Genomic DNA, 23,945 nt, shown 5'->3' on the forward strand with positions numbered 1-23,945 from the left:
AGGAGAAATCACTGGGAGCTGACCCTTAGACATGCCTGGATAGGTGTTTATTTATTAAGTACTAAAAACTGCTTTCCTCTAGACAAGTGAGGAAAGTTGAGTGCTGTAGTAATTTGCAGCTTATGTAGTGCTTACAATGAGTTCTGAACAAGTGCTGAGTTCAAAGAAACAGATTTGAGTGCTGAAACTAGAAAAATGGCTAGTTATAAGAAACAAAACTATGCTAGAAGGCTTCCCTCCAACACAGAAGGGCTTGAGGGCTCAGAAGCCTACAAACAGTCTAGACCACTTAACAGGAAAGGCAGGAAACAAGCTTAAAATTTTTTTTTGTTCTCTTTCCCAGATGCTCTCTTTGTACACAGTAGGAGTGCCTGAAATCAGAATATGATCTCACTGCACTCAGTTGAGAGGGCAAATGAGATGGGCCCAGAAGGAGTATCCAAACACAAATTTACAAGAGGGGCGGTCAGTTTCAAAGCCACTAAGGACCAGAAGCACTGCTGTGATATCCAAATAGCTGATCTGGAGCCCCCTCTCCACTGAAAGCCACACTCCATGTACTTCATGATAGCTTAGGCAGACTCTCCAATCTGAAAATGAAGCATCTGTTGGAAGGATCTACAATCGGCTTGGTTATGGAAAGGAAAGTCTCAATAAAAGACTGGTGAGGACTATTCTCCAGTACAGGTCCCACAGCTATACAGCTATAAGTGTCTGAAAATAATATCATGCCCAAGACTGCATGCTGGTTTTAAAGGAAATGACACTTCACCTTTCTGTGCAGCATGTACAACTTCATCAGGCATGCAAATCACCCCACTAAGATCATGCTCGATATCAACTCCAGGTTGTTGATGAGTCTTTCAGCTTTTCCCAGTTAGGGGCCGCCACAGCGGAACTCCGGTCCGCTAATGATTGGCAGTAGATTTTTACGTGCCGAGTTGCCAGCCCTGATGCACAACCTTCAACAAAGGTACGCCCATTCACGCATGACTCCACACAGAAGATGCTCTAGCTGAGAATTGAACAGGACAATGTCTTACTGTGAGGCGACAACGCTACCGCAGCACCACCACCGCAGCTCTATATCAACTCCAGGTAATAAAACAAAATACCAACTTGGATACTACATTGTTTCATCAACCAAAATGGCAAGGTTATCACCTCCTGGGCTCTCTTTAGTGACAGAAATAGCTAATTCCAGAGTTGGTTGAGCTGAATAAAGAGGACTAATTCCAGTGTCACCCCCCCCCCCGAGAGACTGCATCCAAAAGAATGCCCTAAAGGAGGGCTTCCCACTGACAGTCCCCAGAAGGGGCTATCAGGAACCAGCTGTTCATGCAAGGAAACATGAGGGAAACCACTGTGCCAGGCTTCAACCATCATGGCTATCTTGTTGAACACCATTGAGCAGTGCAAAAAGCAAAAATGGCAAACCTTGTACTCAGAGTGATCCCCACCCAGACCGAACCAGAGAAGCCTCCTGTGCAAATTCCAAATGTTGGTATGCCAAAAGGCTACTGTCATATCAAGCAACATCATTCAGAAATCTTGTAACAGCTAATGGTGCAATATCCTAAAGGATGATCATCTGAATTAGAAAGTACAGGATATGCTGGTTAAAATCACTGAGGGACAAAAGATGCCCATCCCCATTAGAACCATGAAGAGATAGAAATAAAAGCCAGACTCTGCTCTGACAGTGGAACAGTCTCTCTGGTCCCTCAGAATCAGGATTTGGCCAACAAAGTCTACTGAAATATGCTGGATTTGCCAAACCAACTCTTTCTGGGGAGAAGACTAGAAAGCAAGCAAGAACATTTAAGTGTATTAACTTAAAGGTGTACATGGCTAATCATCTTATGTTCCCCAAGATTAGCTGTCTAGTATTGTTCTTGTGTTCCTCACAATATTTCCAAAGGTGAATGTGCCTTGGACCCATTAGTCTTTTGCAATGGTTCTCCAACCTGAGGCAAACTCAAAAGAAACAGGCCCACCCTCATAGACAGTCCCTCACCTGATTCAGGACTGCATCAGGACAGCCAGAGGGATCATCATCTTGGGTGAATTAAACAGCATGATTATGATGCCCAAGGGCATTCACCATGTAATGAGGAGGCTTGTTGATCCTTCAATGTTAGCCAGTTGTAGAAGAGGCAAAGATGACAGCAAGAGGATCATCCGGGCATTTTGCAGAGGTGAAAGCCTGCTTCTTTCTCAGAGCATCACCAATCAGGTCCTGGGCTTGATGACTAAATGGAAAATGTACATTCAGGAACTTGTTCCTGAATTCTTCTTTCAAGGAGGACAATCTCAGCTATGCCATCATATGCAGGCACATACCTGAACCTGATGCCACAGCCATAGCATCAGAAAGCTGAAAAGAATGTGAGACATATGGCACCCACTACAGAAGCAGTCTCACTGAAGTTCTCTTTAAGCTCAGATGCAGAGAGGTACTTCAGCTTATCCAGTACCTCCCTCACTAGGTGAGACTGTAACTGTGATGAAAGACTGAGCTACGTAAGTCCCACTATTGCACATGAATACTCTCCTGCCAAAAAGCACTAAACTTCTTATCAGGCAGCAAAATGCTGCAGTCTATGGGAACTATGCTGGACTATAGAGGGATAACAGATGAATTAATGTTAGCAAACCTGAAAAGGCTATCAGACTTTTTCTGTGTTAGTCAGGAAGAGATTAATGGCTTTTGGTCACCTTCATGCATCTGGAATGACAGGGTCTAAAGGCAGGAAAATCCAAGTACCTCAGGCTTTCTCCACAGCAACTGTACCAGGGGTTCAAGCAGAATGGAACATAGGTGCATGGCAAGTCTGAAACGCTCTACAAAAGTCTGAAGGCATCTCAAAAGTATGGGGTCATCTGGAGGAAGCAGGTGTGTTGGGGGGTAGACTTATTATTCTTTTCAATGTTCGATACAGTGACCTTAAGATCCTCCAAGTCCTGATAGGACCTGGTGGATGACAGAATACCACACCCCTATTAACTATATTAATAAGCTTGCATGGGACTGTGAGTCAAATCAGTGCCAGGTGTCAGGAGATCAGAAAATGATGCTGTATCTATGCTACTCAAAGGCTTTAGAGAGCGGAAAAAGGCCTATGGTGGTGGCTTATGAGTGGAATACAGACAGAACTACACAGCTCTGTAAGTGAAACTAGAGTTCTCACTAGGCATCAAACATCTCCTTGCTGTCTTTGCCCTAAGGTGTGAGCCCAGAGCATAGGATGACCAAATGTACTCTCTTCAGCTGGGATCTGCTGGGCCATTTGGTTCTTGAATCCAGTCCCCAGAGGAGAATCCCCAATCCTTAATACCACTGATACATGACTCAATGACTCCAGGGATGCTTCTCTGGTATCATGCTGGTCATCCACAGGCTCCATGCAATCCTCTAAAAGAAGGGGGTCAGATAGGTCTTAGACTACATCCCTAGAGTGGTAGATGAAGGTATCCCCCTCCTGATCCCAAAGATCTCAAATGAAGCTGAGAACTAATTCAGACTCAAGCTTTCTCAAAAGCTCAACAACTGTCAGGTCTTAAGGATAGTTGAAAAACAGGCTTACCTTAAGGAGGTTGAGGCTGAGTATTTGGCTCTGTAGCAAAACGTATGAATGGGATGAGAGAAGGATCCCCCAAATCAGTCTCATCTTGAAGACCTACAACCATCATCTTCATAAGGTAGGCTGCCAATATCTTTTCTCTTCTCTGATATTCAGTACCAAGTTTGAACATCTGACATCTGTAGCATGTGTTAATATTGTGCTCTTCTCTGAGTCATTCTAGACAATACTACTACAGTACTTGGCTGGTAACAAGATGGTTACACTGACTTTTACAATGCTGTTTAGGCATTTAAATGTAGAACTTCCTCAATGACACCAAGGAATGAGATCGGATAAAAGAGCTGGAGGTTCTGGGTATGTGTTCTGTTACACAGCCAGTTAGCCAGTGCAAAAAATGTATTAGGCCATGCATCTATACATGTGAGTGGGTGCCCCTGAATGTGGAATTTTACTGAAAAAAATAGACACATTCTGATTGGTGGTGAGGAAATATCAACCCAGGCCTCTCAAGGAGGATTCTCAATGTCACAGCTATATGTTCAAGATAAAAGCTCTGTTACAAATTCAGTCAGTCTGAAACAGTTGGAAGATTATAGGCCAATGCAACCAAACTAAACATGAATGTATTCACATAGATAAATGAGAGAAAAATATTCTACTGAAGACAAAATTTCAGAAAGTGGTAATCAGCAGTGCCACACAAGCAGATCAGGAATTACCAACAACAGTTATCCAACATGAATTTCCATTGGTCCCAAATTATACTGCCAAATCACTGAATAGTTAATAGCAGTGGCTGTCTCAGTAGGAAATCCATGATGTGATTCATACAAGCTAAGAGTTTAGAACATGAAATTACTGCTATCACTACTGGCAATATTAAAATTATTTATATTTCCTCAACTTAATACGCAGACATAAGAAAAATTCCATTGCCATGATTCTCTCCACTCTGAAAGACAGGAAGAATATATAGGTTCATCTCTAACAGACATAATTATGCCTGTCCATACATTATCCTTATTTTCTGGAAGGCAGGTAGAAGCAGCTTTCCAAAAGACAATGATATCAGCAGTACTTCAGCAATTTACTAATTGCATTTTACAACTGTGTGCTATGTTTGGACAAAGTTATATAGCTGTACACAATGCACATGAACTTAAGAAGGAATACCCTCTTGGCAGCATCCAGTCATATCGATAACATTTTCTATTGCAAAATAGCTTGAATATAAATAAATATTAAGGTGTAGTTTCTGTTTTTTTCTCAGATACTTTATAAACAAATCATGAAAAAAGTCTTACTACTGTTAAGATAAAATATAAACAGAAACTAAGAAAATAAATATTTAGGACATGTCTTGAGCACCTACATAGTTTTGGCAGTGATCTGAATGGTGAACATTTATGTTGAATCTGTTACTCTTCTGAAATGAATATGTGCGGATCATTATGACTTATTCTCCTGAACTGATGGGTGGGGGACAAACTAAAATGACTTGTAGCATTGAAACAGGAAAGTACAAATATAAACATAGGGCAGGATTTAGAAAAATGACCCCTCAGCCATCTAAACTGTCTACCATACGCAGATCAATTTATGGAACCACAGGAAATGTAACTCAGAGAAGGAAAACCTCATTACTGGCTAATTTGCATCACTCTGAATACGCCATAATTGCTGACAGTGCTAAGAAGCACTTTTGGTGGTAATTACCACTGGTGGCCCATGCATCGAATTGACCTCAGTCACTCTTCTACACACGTAGACATTCATGCACAGACACAGTCACAGACATCCTTCCACACACAGGCATTCACTGACATCACACCACCCACACTTGAATGAACTGATGTACACTCACACATACATCTACAATTCTGACTCCTTGTTTAACCCCCCTTTTGCACCTATACTGACACACACACACACACACACACACACACACACACACACACACACACACACACACACACACACACACACACACACACACAAACCACATTTATAACCCTGTAGACATGTGCATGCGTGCGCACCCACACCCACCCTGCTAGGTACCATCCACACCACCACTACCGCCCTGCTGAACTTAGTAAATCTTATCTGCAATGCAGTCTCTCCCACTGACTTGAGTGAGTGACCCCCCCCCCCCGATGTTTGGTCCTGCTAATTAACACACCCAGCTTCAATAAACTAGGTATTTCTGAGGAGAACACATAGCTAATTAGCATTAGCTACTCGCTAAGATTACCTTATTATCTTGCAGCATGAACAGCTGGGCCACCCACTGTGCAGTGATTCTTCTGATCAGGCAAAATCACTGCAGTTTGGACGGTCTTTAATCAGAAAGGGTTACTGACAGGGGTTGGATGCTTGTGAAAGGGCTTACTGCTCATGGAAACCCTTTCTGAAACTGGTCCATGTATTTCTTCCGGCACATTCTAAATGTTTCTCTCTCTCACTTTCTTTCTTTCAGGAATGCGTTCATGTCACAAAGGGCTACAGGCTATTAGAGTATCTTTATGTCTTAAAATGATACTAGAACAAGCAGCTCTCTGCACAGAGGAAAATATAAAGAACACAAAACACCTAACCACTTCTCATGTAATGCTTAATTAGTTTTTGAGAACAACATTACTTCTACTTCAATATATGAGCGCATCAATTTTTAGCCATTACCTTTACTACTGTTTTCACAAATAACTTATTAAAACCAGTGACTGGTTTCAGTACTGCAGCTTAGACCAAAATAAGGGTGAACAGGCATTGAAAATGAGACTAGAAACAAACTACCGAGTTATTTACCACAAGTGCTAGAATACTACCCAGTGGGCGCTCCTTACCTGTGCATCACCATTCTGGCACTGTTGAAATCCATACTAGTTTAATGACTTCAGATGTGTCCAAACTTGGGTAGAAGCTGAACTGCTAGGTTTCACATGTGAAGTGAAAAAAATTATTTGAAATCACCAAAGACATCATTCCTCCATATTTTAACTACTGCAGCTCTATACCCTAAAATTCTCTAAAAAACATAGAGTTCTGACCATTTACAGATGCATTTAATTGTCAGATGTGTGGATAGATTTACTTCATAATTAAATGATGTAATATTTAAAATTTCAGTGATATATCGGGACAAACTTTCATAACTGCATACCTGACACAAGAGCTCGAAACACAGTACTTAAGCTTGCTAACTTGGCAGCAGTATATTTACTACAGTTTCTAGATTAGTTTTTAAATACTCATGTTTTAGCTAACAGTTTAAATGCAGTGACCATTCAAAATCAGGTTATATGTATGTTTTTTGATCATGTGTATCTATGCCAGCTGGATGGAAATGTCAACCTTAGTCACTGTATGTGTGTAACTAAAGCTAAGAAAAACATAAGAATAAAATGCTTAATGCATCTGTTTCACATTTTGACTGTTACTAGATAAATTAGCATGTCGGCAGAAAAGGCATAAAAAACACTAAAGCATACCTGAAAAAAAAGGGGGGGGGGCTAAGGGCAGATTAAATGGGGTGGGTGCTCCGGGTGCAAGCTGTTAGGGGGTATGAGTGGCACTGTAGAGGAGACTGCCTATCACGCACTGTAATTCAGATGTGTGGTTGCTTTTGTTGGAAGGCAGCATCAGTAGTCATTTAAGCACCCATGATATCAACTGCAGCTGCTTGAATAATTTGTGTGTGTGTGTGTGTGCATGTGTAGGTGTACGAAAAAGGCAGCATAGTGTTTTGTTACAGTTCTAAAAGAGCTATTATACAGAAACTTTCAGATTTTTGCCTGGAAGTTTTTACATCTTCCACCCACCCTTCCATCATTTTGCCATCTCAGTCCTTGTTCCCTGTCATGTCAGGTCTTCCAGACTTATTTCGGTAATTGATGGTGCCAGTCACAGATCAAAGGCAACAGGGCCTGGCATAAATGAGCTTCAGTAATGGAGGGTCTTACTTGGCCTAACTCATTTCTCCCCACTTCCTTTATGGCAACATAGTATGGTCTTTGGCTGGGTGTGCAATGTGGTCTTACGGCATATCACCCCACCTCCATGGTAGCTCAGCCAGGCCCACTGTCACCTGCTGACCATGTCTCCTCTGGCAATATCCCTGGCGTCTACCACAGATGGTTGTCAAGAGAAGACCACATACCACCCTCCCCCTGGATGGCTATGGCCGTCCGCCCTGCAGCTTTGTTAGTTGCCCGAGATGCTAATCAAATGCAGGTCACCTGGGTCTTAGTCAGGGCTTTATATCACTATGCCACCAGAGTGGCAATCTTTGCCTGGAATTCAAGACTGAGTTAATTCTTTTTTTTTTTTTTTTCGTTCACAAGGGCAGACAGCTGGGGGATTGCCCAGGGTGGTAACTGACTTAATAAATATACTTCACAAACTGTACTAAACACCAGAAATCCATTAAAAATAACAGGAAGTTTCCTCACAATATGGAATGTGAATTTTTATCATTAAAACAATAATAATACAGTGCATGTTGATTTGTAAGTCATGTAGTTTTTCCACCAATATGAATTAATATCCCTGACACAGATCCAATTATAAAATGCACATTAATTTCCCCACCAAATAAATGCAGTTTAGCAGATGTCAATCACTTCGTGATGTAAAAGGGACACAACATTTTTTATGTATATCATTTTTATTGGCAGACAGAAAACCGGCCAATGATTAGTACCTGCAATGTATCTGCATAGTATTTGCTAATTCACCATTATTTACAAACTTTTTAGTGCAAAATATTTGTAGTTTAAATCAATCCCAGTCTTTTCACAATTATTGTTACCTCAAGTATGCATTTATTAGATATGTCAACTACATTTTAGGTCGCCAGCCACTGAGGAACTGTAAAAGTTTCTTAACTTGCAGTTTACTTAATTTAAAGTCTTCTGAAAGAATCTCTTCCGTAAGTTGCACAAGTAAACTACCATCAATCTTTTCAGCTACAAAAAGAGAAACAACATCTTCAGGGAGACCTATAAATCGTAAGGATTTTGATACCTCCTCTATTGAAAGGACTGAGAGGTCAGAAGGGGGTTGCCATGGTGAGCCATCACCACAAGATCTTGGTGCCAGCTGAAGATGCAGAGGAGATGAAAATGGATAAGAAATTGAAAAAACATCCTGGCCACCTGAACTGGTAAAATAGCTTCCTTCTGTTACGTCCAGTGAAGAAGTCTGACATTCTGCTTCAGCACCATCTATTGTTAAAGGAAATGACAATGCTTCCATCACAAATTTCTCGCCATTTAATTTTGCAGCCCGTGGGGGTAAGGCAGGGCATGACTGGCTTTGTTTTGTAGTGTCTTCAAGCAAGAGTGTTTTACTAGATGATTCTACTGAATAGCTTGCAGATTTAGGGCAGCCAGAGATAATGCAATAATCATCAGTTGTTGTACCTTGCCCAGATACACTGCCACCAGGGAGATCTGTGGCAAAAAAATCAAAACTTGGAAAGTTTCTCTTTGGTGTACCTGGAGTTTTTTGCCGTGGATAGCTATAGTAACTTCTACATTGATCTGACATAAAGTTATGAATATCCTGGCATTCTGTGGCTCCACAAAAATGGCTGGGCCATGATGACCGAGTAGCTGCAACATTGGAGCAAGGGCTTCCAAAAGGAGACTTCTTCTCATAATCTACAGCATCAGTCTTCATCCATTTACAAGGATTGCAGGAAACAGGTGCATTCTCTGCAGGATGTGATCCATTGTCATCTGTTACAGTACTTTGGGAAGAAAAAATCCTGGAGTTAGTATTTTAAATATTACTAAGAAACAAAACATGAAAGAAAATTTATAGAAGTTCAGTTTACAGAACAAAACAGGCGAACTCCAGAGTATGACGGACAGAAAACTGATACAATTGTAGAAAAGGCATGCTTAATAATTCACTTTACAGGAAAAAGCACTAATGAGATGAAAAAAGCCAGTAAGCTTTCCCAAAGGTTCTTATTTGTTGCAGACTGATGGAATAGATTACTATAGTTACCTGCCCTGGAAATTAAACTCCATTTGTGTGTAGGCAAAATGCGATGTCCTGTTTTAACTTCAACATTATTATATTAGGTACATTTTCATTTAAACTATGTGCCTGAGACACAAGTTACAGCATTCCTAAGCTGTTGATTTTTCAGGTGATTTTTAAAATTTTACAATAAAAAGTCAACTAAAGAAAGTAATACTAAAAAGTCAGCATGCCCCTGGAATGACATGACACCTATTTCTATGTTTGTGAGTCAGTCTATCACTGTAACTCACAGCACAAAGACCTAATTTCATCCTCGATGGAATTGAAGAACAGCAACATGGCCAATAACTGTATGTTTTTTACACTACTTTGAAGTAGTGCAAGATATGATAGAAAATGACTTCCACTGGTTTAATTCAAAAGAACTATCATTTCTCAATCAGAATTAGAGCAAGTCATTCCTGACATTCTGGGATCAACCATTCTTATTCTGTTATGCCAGCACAACACACAATAAACAAGGACTGGTAAATCTAATTCATCAGTAGTCCCTTTGAAGTAGAAACTATTCATGCAAGCCTTTTTAAGTAACAGTAAAAAAATTAGCTAGAGGTATATAATGTCTATACATCATAAATTAGCCAAATTCTAATACTAACACAAAAGGGGAAAAAAGAAGCCCCAGACCTATACAAGATGGAAAAGTAGGTAACCATCTGAAATATCCGGACTCCCAAAATGCAGAGACTGAATGAAAGAAAGATCGGACTTACTAAGTCTGTGATGTCATTTCACAGAAAACTCCCTTTTCTCCGAGGTATGGCAATCTCGGAGTTGGTATATCTTCTTCTTCTTCTTTCGGCTTTTTCCCGGTTAGGGGTCGCCACAGCGGATCACCTTGTCCGCACATTGAATGGCAGTGGAGTTTTACGGTGTCAAGTTGCCAGCCCGGCGCCCAACCTTCCACAGAAGGCACACTCACACGCACACCTAGGGCCAATTTAGAGTGTTCAATCCACCTGCAGCATGTCTTTGGGATGTGGGAGGAAACCGGAGCACCCGGAGGAAACCCACGCGACCACAGGGAGGACATGCAGACTCCACACAGAAGGCACCCCAGCCGAGGATCGAACCGGAGAACCTCTTGCTGTGAGGCGGCAATGCTAACCACTGCACCACCATGGCCGCCCTCTCGGAGTTGGTATATATAAGTTTGAATTCCAAAACGCACAAACCACAAACTGTATAAACCAAGGAAAAGTTGAGCTTAAGCACTCGACCAAAGTAAACGTAGAAATCTATGTTTAATAATGTAAGCACATGCTTTCGGAGGGCACAAAACGTAGAAATCTATGTTTAATAATGTAAGCACATGCTTTCGGAGGGCACAATGTCTCTCCTTCCTCAGACAAAAAATAAATGAATGAAGATTCAATGTCAACCAGAATTAAATACATTCCACAATCAATTAGTTAATTATGCTAATCAGCCAATATAAAAAACATACACTCAATTGATTCACTCTACTAACATCAGCGTTAAAACCGAAATGTCCTATTAAATTTATATAAATATGACGTGACAGTTCAATACAAACTTAACTCAAACCTACTTATATGTGTTGAGATAAAATGAATAATAAAAGATGAAAAATAAAAATAAAAAACACTTAATTTGTATACAAACATTAAATAAAATTAAATTAAATTATACAAAAACGTATATATATATATACATATAAAATCAAAACTGTTATCTGTTCAAAGAAAGCTTTCTAAGAATACAACTAATGGACACATGGTCATTAAGATCGGGGTACATGTAGGCAGCTGTGCGAATCTGCCAAAAAAGCTCGCAAATTTCCAGTTGGTTCTGCCACGGGCCCCCTCTAATATCAAAATCAATTTTTTTTAAAACAGTAAACTTAAAATGGTGATCCGGGAAATCATTAATATGCTTTGCAAGGGCGTTGTTAAGATCACGTCTATTTATAGCATAAACATGTTCATAAATGCGCTGCTTTAGCTTCCTTTCAGTCTTACCAATATAAAATGCTATGCAGCACTGACATATAGCGGCATATACAACGCTCCTGGTCTCACAATTAAATTTCCCCGTCACATTATATGACTGATCCCTCAACTTCACCCTTGAATCAGTACACACGTGCCTACACTGCTTACATGCCCCCACACTTGCTCATACCAACGTTACGGGAACCTGTGATCTTAGGCTTAGCCTCCAACAATGATTTCAAATTTTGACCTCTCCTAAATGTAATTTTTGGACTATCACCAAATTTACTAAAAAGGAAAGGATCATCGATAATAAGTGGCCAGTTCTTCTCGAGCACCTTCTTAATGTCAAAATAATCCAAACTAAACGTACATAACAATCTAATGGCAAAGGGTTCACCGGTGTTGTTATTGTTAATGGAAACTTGGTTGGGCAAAACCCCATCATCATTGTGGGTACCAATACCCCCAGACAAAATTGGTTTATAATAGCCAGAAGATCTTTTATTAATAACTTCAGACTTGATGTCTAATACAAACAAAGGAGGGTACCCTCTGTTCACAAACATGACACAAACGTTCACACTCTATCAAAAAGTCTTCTTCGTCCGAAACCATCCTAGCCGTCCTAACCATCTGACCTTTTACAACAGCTTTCTTCTGATGGCTAGGGTGGCAACTGGTAAAATGAAGAAACGCATTAGAGTAGGTAGGTTTCCTAAAAATAACACTCTTAAATCTCTTATTAATGGAATTCTTAATTAAAATAATATCCAAAAATTTTTTAATGCTGATGTTAGTAGAGTGAATCAATTGAGTTTATGTTTTTTATATTGGTTGATTAGCATAATTAACTAATTGATTGTGGAATGTATTTAATTCTGGTTGACATTGAATCTTCATTCATTTATTTTTTGTCTGAGGAAGGAGAGACATTGTGCCCTCCGAAAGCGTGAGCTTACATTATTAAACATAGATTTCTACGTTTACTTTGGTCGAGTGCTTCCTTAAGCTTAACTTTTCCTTTGTATATATAAGTTTGGGTGGGGTGCCCCTTACATAAAGAAGTTTGAAGGAGAAGAGTGATTTTCAAGATTCTCCTTTGTTTTTGGAATTTTTTTTGCTTATTGTCACTCGGCATTTTGAGTGTCAACATTTCAATAGGTAGTCGGAAAAGCAAAATGTGCCCCATTAAAGATCAGTTACATTACATTCTTAAGTATCTGTACTAACTTTACTAGATACTGGTCTTTCATTAGGGAGCATTTACAGAGCAAACCCCAAAGCCAACAGTAAAAGACATGCAGTATATTAGATGAAGCTCATGCTACACTAACCCTCCTGCAAGAATCAATGCCCAGAAGATAAAATGTTTGGTAAACACTTAGAAAGGTTTCAAAATGAAAGTTCTCTGCAGCTGAAACGTCCTTAGACCAACAACGGGTGATAGTTTTGAAATAATAATCTCAGAAGGACTGTGCAATGGAGTCAGATATTTATATGTGGGGCTAACAAGTCCTGTCAGACAAGAGTCAGTTGTTAAAATATAAAAACAAATTATACCCATCTGCTACACTGCAAATGACTGACATCTTATTAACATATAAGTTGATCTATGAGAGGAATCTCCCCTGATAAACACCATGGCCAAGTTCATCCTAGGCAGTATATTTTTACAGAAGTTCCCAAACTTGGAGAAGGTCACATGACTGTGGTAAGGCTTGCTGTAGTCTCACAAGTGAGACCATTATGTGCAACCAGCATTTTAACCCTAGCCACTAGTGTGCAACTTTCTGCAAATCAAGAAACAACAATGAAAACTGGTGCCCCCATTGCTAACAACTTGCATTCTAATATACAGTCGCCTCACAAGGCAACTCAATCATCTGCAGCTTTTGTCAGAAGGAGTGACACCCCCACCCCCCCAGTGGAATGACAGGCAGGTTTTCAAACTCAGAAAGGAGAATCCATTAACTGATATAGTAAGAATGCATCTGCTAGATCTAACGTTGAGGCGTTCTGGATGGGTCTCATGATGAGAATGAAATAAGTACAAAGCTAGAAGGAGTCAGAGGATCATACCAGAACACAGTTCAGAAGACCGAGCCCTGGAAAGTTTAGTAACAGGAAGCCTGACAATCACAGTCAAAGCTGGGGCACTACAGTTTGGATAAGAGGATTGCTGCAAACCATGTCTGCCAAGCAAGCAATGAAAGCTACTCTTGGAAAGGAACAGGATTTCATTGCAGTAATGGCCAGTGGGTGGAACCATCTCCTGTCAAATAAAAGTATTGTTTCACTAATATGGTGGATATAAAAAGTGTACATGCCCCTGTTAAAATGCCAGATTTTTGTGATATAAAAAAATTAGACCACAATAAATAACTTCAAAACTTTTCACACCTTCAATGTGACCTATAACCTGTACAATTCAAATGAAAAGCAAATCTATTAGAGGAAAAATATAAAAAATAAAAAACATACAAAAAAGCTGGTTTCTTAAGTGTGCATACCCTTAAACTAATACTTTGTTGAAGCACCTTTTGTTTTAATTACAGCATTCAATTCTTGGGTACACACCTGGCATCAATTAAAGAGACTCTGATTAACCCCTAATAAAGTTCAGCTGTCCTAGTAGGATTTTCCTGACATTTACTCAGTTGCCTGCTACAGCAAAAGCCATGGTTCGCACAGAGCTTACAAAGCATCAAAGGGATCTCATTGTTAAAGGTATCAGTCAGGAGAAGGGTACAAAAAAAATTTCACAGCATTGGATACACCATGGAACACAGTGAAGACAGTCATAAAAAGTGGTGAAAATATGGGACAACAGTGACGTTGCAAAGAACTGGCCGTCCCTCCAAAACTGATGAAAAGACAAGATGAAAACTGGTCAGGGAGGCTGCCAAGAGACCTACAGCAACACTGAAGTAGCTGCAGGAATTTCTGACAAGTACTGGTTCTGTACTACATGTGACAACAATCTTACATATTCTTCATATGTCTGGACAATGGGGTAGGGTTGCAAGACGGAAGCCTTTTTTTACACAGAAAAACATCCAAGCCCAGCTAAAATTTGCAAAACAATGCATCAAGTCTCCCAAAAGCATGTGTAAAAATGTGTAATGGTCTGATGAGACCAAGGTTGACCTTTTTGGCCACAATTCCAAAATGTACGTTTGGCGCAAAAACAACACTTCGCATCACCAAAAGAACACCATCCCCATGGGGAAGCATGGTGGTTGCAGTATCATGCTTTGTGGTTGCTTTTCTTCAGCTGGAACCGGGGCTTTAGTCGAGGTAGAGGAAATTGTGAACAGTTCCAAATACCAGTCATTTTTGGCCCAAAACATCTGCTAGAAAGCTGAAGATGAAGAGGAATTTCACCTTTCAACATGACAATGATCCCAAGTATACATCCAAATCAACAAAAGAATAATTTCACCAAAAGAAAATTAAAGTTTTGGAATGGCCCAGACCTTAATCCAATAGAAAATCTGTGGGGTGATCTGAACAAGGCTGCACTACAAGAGATGCCCTTGTAATCTGACAGATTTGGAATGCTTTTGCAAGGAGGAGTGGGCAAATATTACCAAGTCAAGATATGCCATGCTGACAGACTCCTACCCAAGAAGACTGAATGCTGTAATTAAATCAAAAGGTGCTTCATCAAAATATTAGTTTAAAGGTGTGAACACTTATGCAACCAGTGTATTGTTCATGGCTTTAGCCATGGAAAGAGAGTGACTGGCTGTGAGAAGGCTCCGTTTATTCTCTGAAATGCTATTTATTAGGCAGGCTTTTCGACTTAGTGACTTTTCATACCTTGTAGCAATGGCTAAGTAAACAAGCAGATAGCAATACAAAGTTGTGTCGACAGGCACTATAACTCCAACCCTTCGACTACACAGTGACCTAATAGGAATGTTGGTTGTCAATGTCCAACGACCCAACATTGTGAGCCCAAAATCAATGTTTCTGTGATTGGAGGGAAAATAGTTGTAATACCCTGTGTACAGGAACAGGTGGAATGTGCCCTTAAAAAAATTGTGTTATGAAAAAATGTGGAATATGCCTTTAAAAAAGTGTAAAACCTTGTACTTGTAAAATCTCTGCTTGTAAAATCCCACAGCACTTTAGTCAGGCAATGAAATGTATTAGTCAATTTATGGGAAAGTCAATTGCTTACTTCGTCCACTATAAAGGACATTACCTGCTTAAGGCAAATCAGTGGGCTGGCTCCTTATCCCAAGCTGCATCATGGGTCAGGGCATGAGTTCATCCCAAGATGCATCATGGGTCAGGGCACAGGTTCTGACCAAAGGATTTGTAGAGTTTTGACAACCAACTCAGGGCCTAATGTGGCTGTGGCCCGAGGTAAAGTCGGAAGAAAATGTTTCCATGTTTGGCAAAACTGAAGAGAATGCCTGGTACGGACTGAATGCAGAGACCATGAGTGGATTAGCTACTTGGAATATGAAAGCCTTTTATGAAGGTTCTGTTCAGACTGCTTAAATACCATACCACATGAAGTGGGCTAATGTCATGGCCTTCTGCTCTGGTAAAATAAACTTTTTTTTTTAAATACACACTTAGGCTTTTGGTGTTGTGCTTCTTGAAACTTGCAATATAAACACATACATTTTACAAAATAAATATCATTACAATTATGACATCTCAAAAAGTAAGGATTTTTAAAGTCTGCCAGTGTGTCAGTTTATATTAAAGTAACTAATGAAAAGAAATGAGCTTCAGTTGTTTCAAACTCAACTACTTCCAAACCTGAAGTCAACTACTTCACTTTACATCTGCATGTATTAGTAGCAAAAGAGTGGAATTTCTGATACCTGATCTAAAAGAAAAGGTGAATGCTTTACTCCTACACCACCGTGTTATACAGCCTAGTAATTTCACCAGAAGAAAATGAAAGGTAGGAGAGGGCAGTAACAATATCCATAGATTTGGTCTTATCAGGCCTTTTAAATTCTTTAGGTACTACTTCTGCCCGATACTACCATGTCACATGACACAGTGCCAAAAAAGCACAGTGGCATACAGACCATTCAAGTTTCTAGGGCTAGCTATTTATAAAGAAGCACACTGCTGCTGCTCAACTGAAAGACATTCCACTTGGGGAATTTCCTTATTACAAAGCCTATTTCAATGCAAACAATAAACATTCATTAAAATAGGAGACAAATATAATGACTGACCAAAATGAATCCAAAGTAAGGTGGTATTAAAATGTCCTTAGTTAGCCAGCCAGCAAAAATAAAGATCAGCAATTCTGTAAAACCAAACGTGAAGTCAAATGCCAACAGTTGAAGAGTAAAAACTCAAAGAAGTTGAAAGGTTCTCTGAGTCTATTGAGCTATGTTATCCATTTTTTGTTCTTTAAAACTTACACAGATATAGCTGATTACATGTGCTGGCTCATCCTATAGTTATTAGAAGAATTATATGAACTTGACCATATGTAATGGGGCACAATAGGTTACTTACAGATTTACACAAACAAGTTCCCGCAGAAATGCATACCTTAGTTTTTTAGTTTTAACAGCCTTCTCTGACAACACACACATAAGCAAAGTCATTCCAAAGTAGTATGAAAGCTTAGATTAATTCTTCAATCTGTTCAGGGCAAAATTGGTCTTTTACAGTTATGAAGAACTTACATATTATGCAATCCAGATGAGTAATATGAGAGGGTAGGACTAGGGGATCGCGTCTGCTGTCGAATCTGTTTACTTGTTCGAGGAGGAATTAACGGACTTGTTGAAGATGGCTTGGAACTCCGTGGTGGGATAGGTGGGGCATTTAAAAGTCTACATTCCTCTTTTACCTTGGAAGAAAAAAAACAGTGTTTATGATGCACTGTAAAACACATTTAATAACTTACTTTCTTATGCAAAACAATATTAGCATTTCAAGTCACTAATTTAATTTAGTAATAAGAACAATGTGCATTATGTTCTAATTTACAGTTCAAATACCCTCCTTGCTTCTGCCATGCAACACTGAACAACTACAATGAACAGTAACAATCTGCAGTATGCACCCTTTAGAGATTTGCAGGTTATGTGAAATAATTAGAAAAGATGTGTATCACAAAGATAATAATGTCAAAATAAGAATTAAATGTATACAGTACCAAACAATGGGGAAGGCATCAGGAATGCTTTATACATATACACATGGTCAACAAAGAGTTGGCAAACAGTTCAACTCATCACATAGATGTGCTGCCTGAAACTGCAAGGTTGAATGCATGGCCTACATTCTGATACAGTTCTTTTACCTAGAAGACTGCAGTAAAGAAATTACAGTAGCATGACTGACCACTTAAATGGTCATCACTATGATCTGTGATGAAGAAAAGCTGAACATGTGACAGAAGGGTCCCTTAAATTGCACTCTTGTAAGATGCAGCTTCAGTCACAGTTCACATCAAATAATTGAGGCAGCACAGACCAGTGCAGACTCACAATGTTTTCATGCTGTAACCGTCTATGGCATCTTCTAAACTTAACTTCTTAGCCAGAAATAACAATAATTCCCTCTTTTTAGATTTCTCTAAAGCTTTCAATACAGTCTCACATACCAAACTACTCTCAAAAATGTCTGTTTTAGGCTTTTCCAGTACAACAGTCACTTGGTTCTCTAGGTACCGCTCTAACCAGCTACTATCAGTTAAATGGCTCTCACCTTACTAATCTTTTCTCCCAATTAATACAGGTGTCCTACAAGGCTCCATACTTGGCCCTCTCCTTTTTAAAATACATCCTCCCAACAAGCTTTACTTACACAATATGCAGATGATGCCATTGTCATTTGCTCATGTAACAGTCCGTCCCAGTTACAATCTATCACTTATCAGGCCTTCAAGTCTATTGAAAACTGGCTCAGTGAGAATCAGCTTTTCCTACATCCACATAAAACAAAACTCCTCTTATTTCTCCCCAAATCCCAGACACACATAAAATATACCTTCAGAATATCCTTTCCCAACAATACTAAAACTGAAGTTGTACCTCACACAAAGTTACTTAGTGTCATAATAGATGATCAGCTGAAATGTGATCTTCATATTCAAAAGTGCATAAAGACAACACTAAAAACTGGCCATGATCTATAGATAAAAAGATTCCTTACAACTCCTCCAGAGTTACATTAGCCAACACATACCTCCTTCCTTCACTACTATATGCCTCACCCATTTTCACCAACATTCAGATCTCCCTAAGATTAAAACTTGAGCTTTGCTATAATAAAGTAGCTAGATTTGCAGCCAGTCAGTCATACAACTCCCAGCACTGCTCTGCCCTCAGATATTTAAACTGGCTTGAGTTACCTCACAACTTCAAGTTCACCCAGCTCCTCTTTGTTCATAAAATGGCATACAAATCCTCATCCTGCCCAGCAACCAGCACCATTCTTAACCATTACCTCCCTAATCACCCTTCTCACTCATTTGAGAAACACCTTCTTGAAATCCATAAACCGAAAAAATCTATCGGTCACTGCCTATATTCCTAACTCAGTAGCCAAGGTTTGGAACAGTATTCCTACACATATTAGAGCAATGCCATGTAGCCACATATTCAAACAATCTGTAAAGAGATTTCTCCTTAATTTCTGGCTCTGTACATGTCTTAAACCAAGCTGACATTATACATTACTTATTTCTTCTCTTCCTTTCTCTACCCTCTCTTCCTTCTGCCTTCCTTATCCCTTCTCTTTCCCTTGCTCTTTTTCCGATTTCCTTTCCTCCCTTCTCTTATTAGCCATCCCTACGTTAACTCCATTTCCTAATCTCCCCCGACTGCAAAATCTTTTTCTTTTCTTTTAGTCTTTCTGCCCATATTTAAAATGCTTAACATCTTTACCATTGGTTATCAGTACTGATTGCACTTTACTAGGCATTCAATAGCCTATGATTGTTGTTTAATATTCGCTGTATGACTTTCTGATTTGACTTTATATATCCTGTATGTTGATTCTATTATTTGTTACTGTACTTCATGTGATAATATTATGCAGTTTTTTAATTGAATTATGTAAGTTGGAGCTTTTCTCCCTGGGTCTCCACTGAAAATGGGATTCATGCCCAGTTGGACTTTCCCAGTAAACAAATGCAAATAAACATCAACATACACAGATCGCCATAACCATGACAAAGGAATGTCATGGGGAGATTTCACCTCACCACATGAATTGCTCTAGCACTAGTTATGGCAACTTGTATTGAACCATGGACACAAATTAAAACAAATCTTACTAAAACTATTCTTCATTTATCAGGTATTTTTTAAACCTCACAAAAAAGTGTAGTCACTACATTTACAGGAACTCACTGAAAAAAATTTAAGTGAAGGCCAGCCATCAGCATTACCTATCTAACAGGCACAGTTAAACCTAATGACAAAAAAAAAATTGCAAACCTGACCTTGATTTCATTGCATTGCATGGAGTACCTCAATTAACGTCCAAAATCAGGAAAAATATAAACCTGTTAAGCACATCCATACTGGAAGGCATGATCTTAACAGTACTTATGGGTGATTAACAAGAGCTTATTAAACACATCTAAACAATGTTAAGATCAGGGCTCACACCAAGGACCAATAGTGCTGGCCGGCAAACAGTGCCAGAATGTGAAACAGCTTTTAAAAGCTGTTAGAACTTCACCCTGTCACATTTGTAAAGAGAAAGTGCAAGAGAATGAAGTGTCTAACAGATTTTAAAGCCATTAGTTCTACAGAGGGGAACTTCATTTCTGTCTGCTGTTTCTGTGATAAAGTGAAGTGCTAAAGGCTGATAGCATTGCCACCTATACAATATTTTCTGAACCAAATGGAAATCAGAATGTTAGTCCAGTAGTCCAGAAAGCACTGTACAAACTCCAGTATTCTGTTTACCTGTGTAAACAGAATGTCAAAGTTTCTAAAAAATGCAACCTCTAATTACCTTTTTAAATGAAAAACATTAGTAAATGTGATGCATTGAAAACTGGAACTTGATAAAAAAGGGGGAAAAAGGCAAAAGAAGACATTCCACCACACAATGGCATACCTCTTGGTGTTACAAATGAGTGAAGAAGTGGGCAGGATGGGTTTGGGAAATGGCTGGAGAGAGTTGGAGCTGTGGGTGGTGCAGTGGGTGTGGTTTGGTCCAGTTTTTCACCCCAGAGAAAGGTAGCAACCCTAAAATCTGGTAAAATATTTTACCCTTCTCCACTTTTTTTTCCTGGAACACGTACTCCAATTAGCAGATAAGCCCCTATGCACTACAAAGAATTATGATATCATCATTAATCATAACCCTTTATTATGTTTTCTTGACATGGATACAAAGATTCACCTCTTGAGCGTCACTCTCATGGTGAATTTCTTGACATCCTTGTCTTGATCACATAATAAACCCATTATGATCAGAGACAGGGTCATACTCCTCTATCCTATACAGGACATTAACAAATTCAACCTGTCAAGAAATTCCTGAAATAATACAAAGTACTTACTCTGCCTCATATTCACATGGTTGCCATCTGTCCTCTTTTATGTGAGACAGGCAAACATTTAAATCCTATATATATAGAAATTACAGCACCCTTTTGTGGGGGGATGCATAACAATCTGCTTTGCAAGTACACTCGTAGAATAGTAGAAGCACTTACTGCCCTGGTCATTGCTTCCAATTTGATGCTAGCAGCAGCCATTATTACTGCATGTAAGGCTCCTTACTCCTAATGACTTCCCTCAACATAGCTGCACAGCTTCTTCGATACTCATTTCTATGACTATCATCGATAGAAGAAGAATATGAATAACTCTAAAATGTCTGTCCATACATGCTGACCTAGTAACCCAGGCCACTGTCCATTCACAGTCTAACACTGGAGGTGCTTGCAGTTTAAATCAATTCAAATAAATACTAATAAGCTAATAAATGAAAAGAATGGAAAAAAGTGCCCAAATACAAACAAATAACCAAAAAATAAGGCACTGGAGGGTTCACCAGGTAGCAAACCAACTTTTATGAACACACAAAAAAAACAAAAAAAGCCTTAAAGTAGACCACAGAGTTTTCGTCAGCAACTTCATCAGATGAACAGACCAACAAAAATGAGTCCTTTATATATAGTCCTTAATAGGTCCATTACGTAACCAATCCACCATTTAATTGAAATGTAATAGTAGATGCTGGTGCTGGCTACCCAACGGCACAGCTCGAACAGAGAAGAATTCTTTAATAAAATATAATCCACTCAGTTAAAAACGAATCATCTGATGTTTACACATTAAAAACGAATCATCTGGTTAAGCGCTTTCATCTGTAATATACAGACTTCTTCAGAACCATGTAACATTTAAAATCACTTCTTTAAATAAATGTTTTGGCGCCAAAAACTTTTCAATTGATGAACTTAAAGAGACATACCAATATATTGAATAAAATACGTAAAATACAATACATTTTCATACTGCACATAATTAATTGTAATCCACGTATTATATAAGAATATAAAAATACTAATATGAATCCTGACTAAACATTTAACTGCATACTGTACTATAATGCATAATAAAATATTAAATTTTTTTTATATATAAATATATTTGTAAAATTACGAATACATAATTAAAAATGCGAATGCACAAATAAAATACAATACTATGTCAAGGTGAGAAATGGCTTAATGCTTATACTTTCATTGATGCCAGGAAATTTTGTGGCATCTGTCAATATTTCCCATTTAGTCTCTTTCATTGCTAATAATGCTTTCCAATTCCCACCTTGTGACACTCTTGTGGCATTCTTTCAACAGATTTAACGTATTTAATTATACTGAATTGAATATATCTGAGGATTTTTTTTCATTATTTAGTAAAGGAATGAAGTTTATTCCCAAAGCAGGTTTTAACTTAGTGGATACAATCAAAGAAATACATTTTTTTTGTAGAAGACTTAATTTAGCTATACAGTTTGAACATCAGGGGGACAATAAAACCTTGGCAGTACATCAGGATCTTAAAAAGAAAAATTCATATATCCCAGTTCCCAATATACAAGTAACAAATTTTGAAAAAATGGTGTGTCAAGATATTTATTGGTTAAACAAAAATATTAAGACAGGGAATCTATATAAAGAAGTTTTTAAGGATAATTTATCTACAAAAGAACGTGTTTGTCTTAACCAATTTATGAATAATAATGAAATTAGATTAATGAAACCAGACAAAGGGGGCGGTATTGTGATATACAATACATTTGATTATACGAGTGAAATACATAATATTTTATACCAATCAGGTAATTATGAAGTTGTTTCACTTAATGAAATTAATATAGGATACAAAATAATAGATTTGACCCTGGAGGAATATCTGATTGACCACAGAATAAATAATGAGACTTATTCTTTTTTGAAAGTAGAATATCCTACACTGGCTAATATTATAGGCATTCCCAAAGTACATAAGAGTTTAACACACCCTCCTTTTAGACCTATTATTTCTGGTTCTAGATCTAAAACATACAATATGGGTGTGGCTATTGACAGATGGACTAAATCCATTTATGAGAATATATCACATTTAACTAAGGATTCTTGGAATTTTTTGAGTAAACTTACGCCTAATATTTGGAATGCAGGACTTATTTTTATTACCATTGATGTGGTAGATTTATTTTCATGTATACCCAGAGATATCGGACTTGAATATTTTAGCAATAGTTTGAGAAAATTTTCCAATATTAATTGGGATAGAATTTGTCTTATTTCTGACATGATGGGATTAGTACTTGATCATAATTATATTCATTTCCAAGGGGAATTTTTTAGACAGTGTAAAGGAGTGGCTATGGGGGCATCTTGTGCCCCTATTTTCGCCAATCTTGTTATGTTAGAATGGGAGACAGAATTTTTATTTAAAAGTAGATTTTACTCAGACATTGTTTTTTATACTCGATATTTGGATGATTTATTTCTTTTATGGAAGGGCCCAGAGGAGAGAATAAGTTTATTTATGGATTACATCAATGATACTACAGATTTTTTGAAATTCACATATCATGTCAGTGATAAGGGTATAGCTTATTTGGACACATTTATTAGTCATTCTCATGAGGGATTTGCATCTAGAATACATAGGAAGACTACCTTCTCCAACGATTATATTGAATTCAACAGTAATCATCCACCTCACATGTTTAAAAATGTTTTTAAAGGACAGTGTATTAGAGCTGCCCGTATGTCATCTACTAAAGAAGCTACGGAACAAGAACTTCAGCTTATATTTAATATGTTCAAAAATAGGGGATACACCTTAGTTTTGTTAAATGATGT

General features: G+C 38.4%; 1 protein-coding gene across 1 annotated transcript in view; it reads right to left on the reverse strand.

Moving 5' to 3' along the window:
• Positions 1-8,155: 8,155 nt before the first annotated feature.
• The window catches only part of GAREM1 (GRB2 associated regulator of MAPK1 subtype 1), a 2,177,677-nt gene continuing 2,161,887 nt past the window's right edge, over positions 8,156-23,945 (reverse strand). Inside the window, exons 5-6 of the mRNA XM_044059797.1 lie at positions 17,272-17,438; positions 8,156-9,339 (exon numbers count right to left, since the gene is read on the reverse strand). Of these exons, the coding sequence (XP_043915732.1) occupies positions 8,427-9,339; positions 17,272-17,438 (1,080 nt within the window). The 3' untranslated portion in view covers positions 8,156-8,426. The remainder of the gene's footprint in view (positions 9,340-17,271; positions 17,439-23,945) is intronic.

The sequence above is a fragment of the Protopterus annectens genome, chromosome 17.part0 (genome assembly GCF_019279795.1).
Source record: "Protopterus annectens isolate FY-2018-M chromosome 17.part0, PAN1.0, whole genome shotgun sequence".
NCBI lineage: Eukaryota > Metazoa > Chordata > Ceratodontiformes > Protopteridae > Protopterus > Protopterus annectens.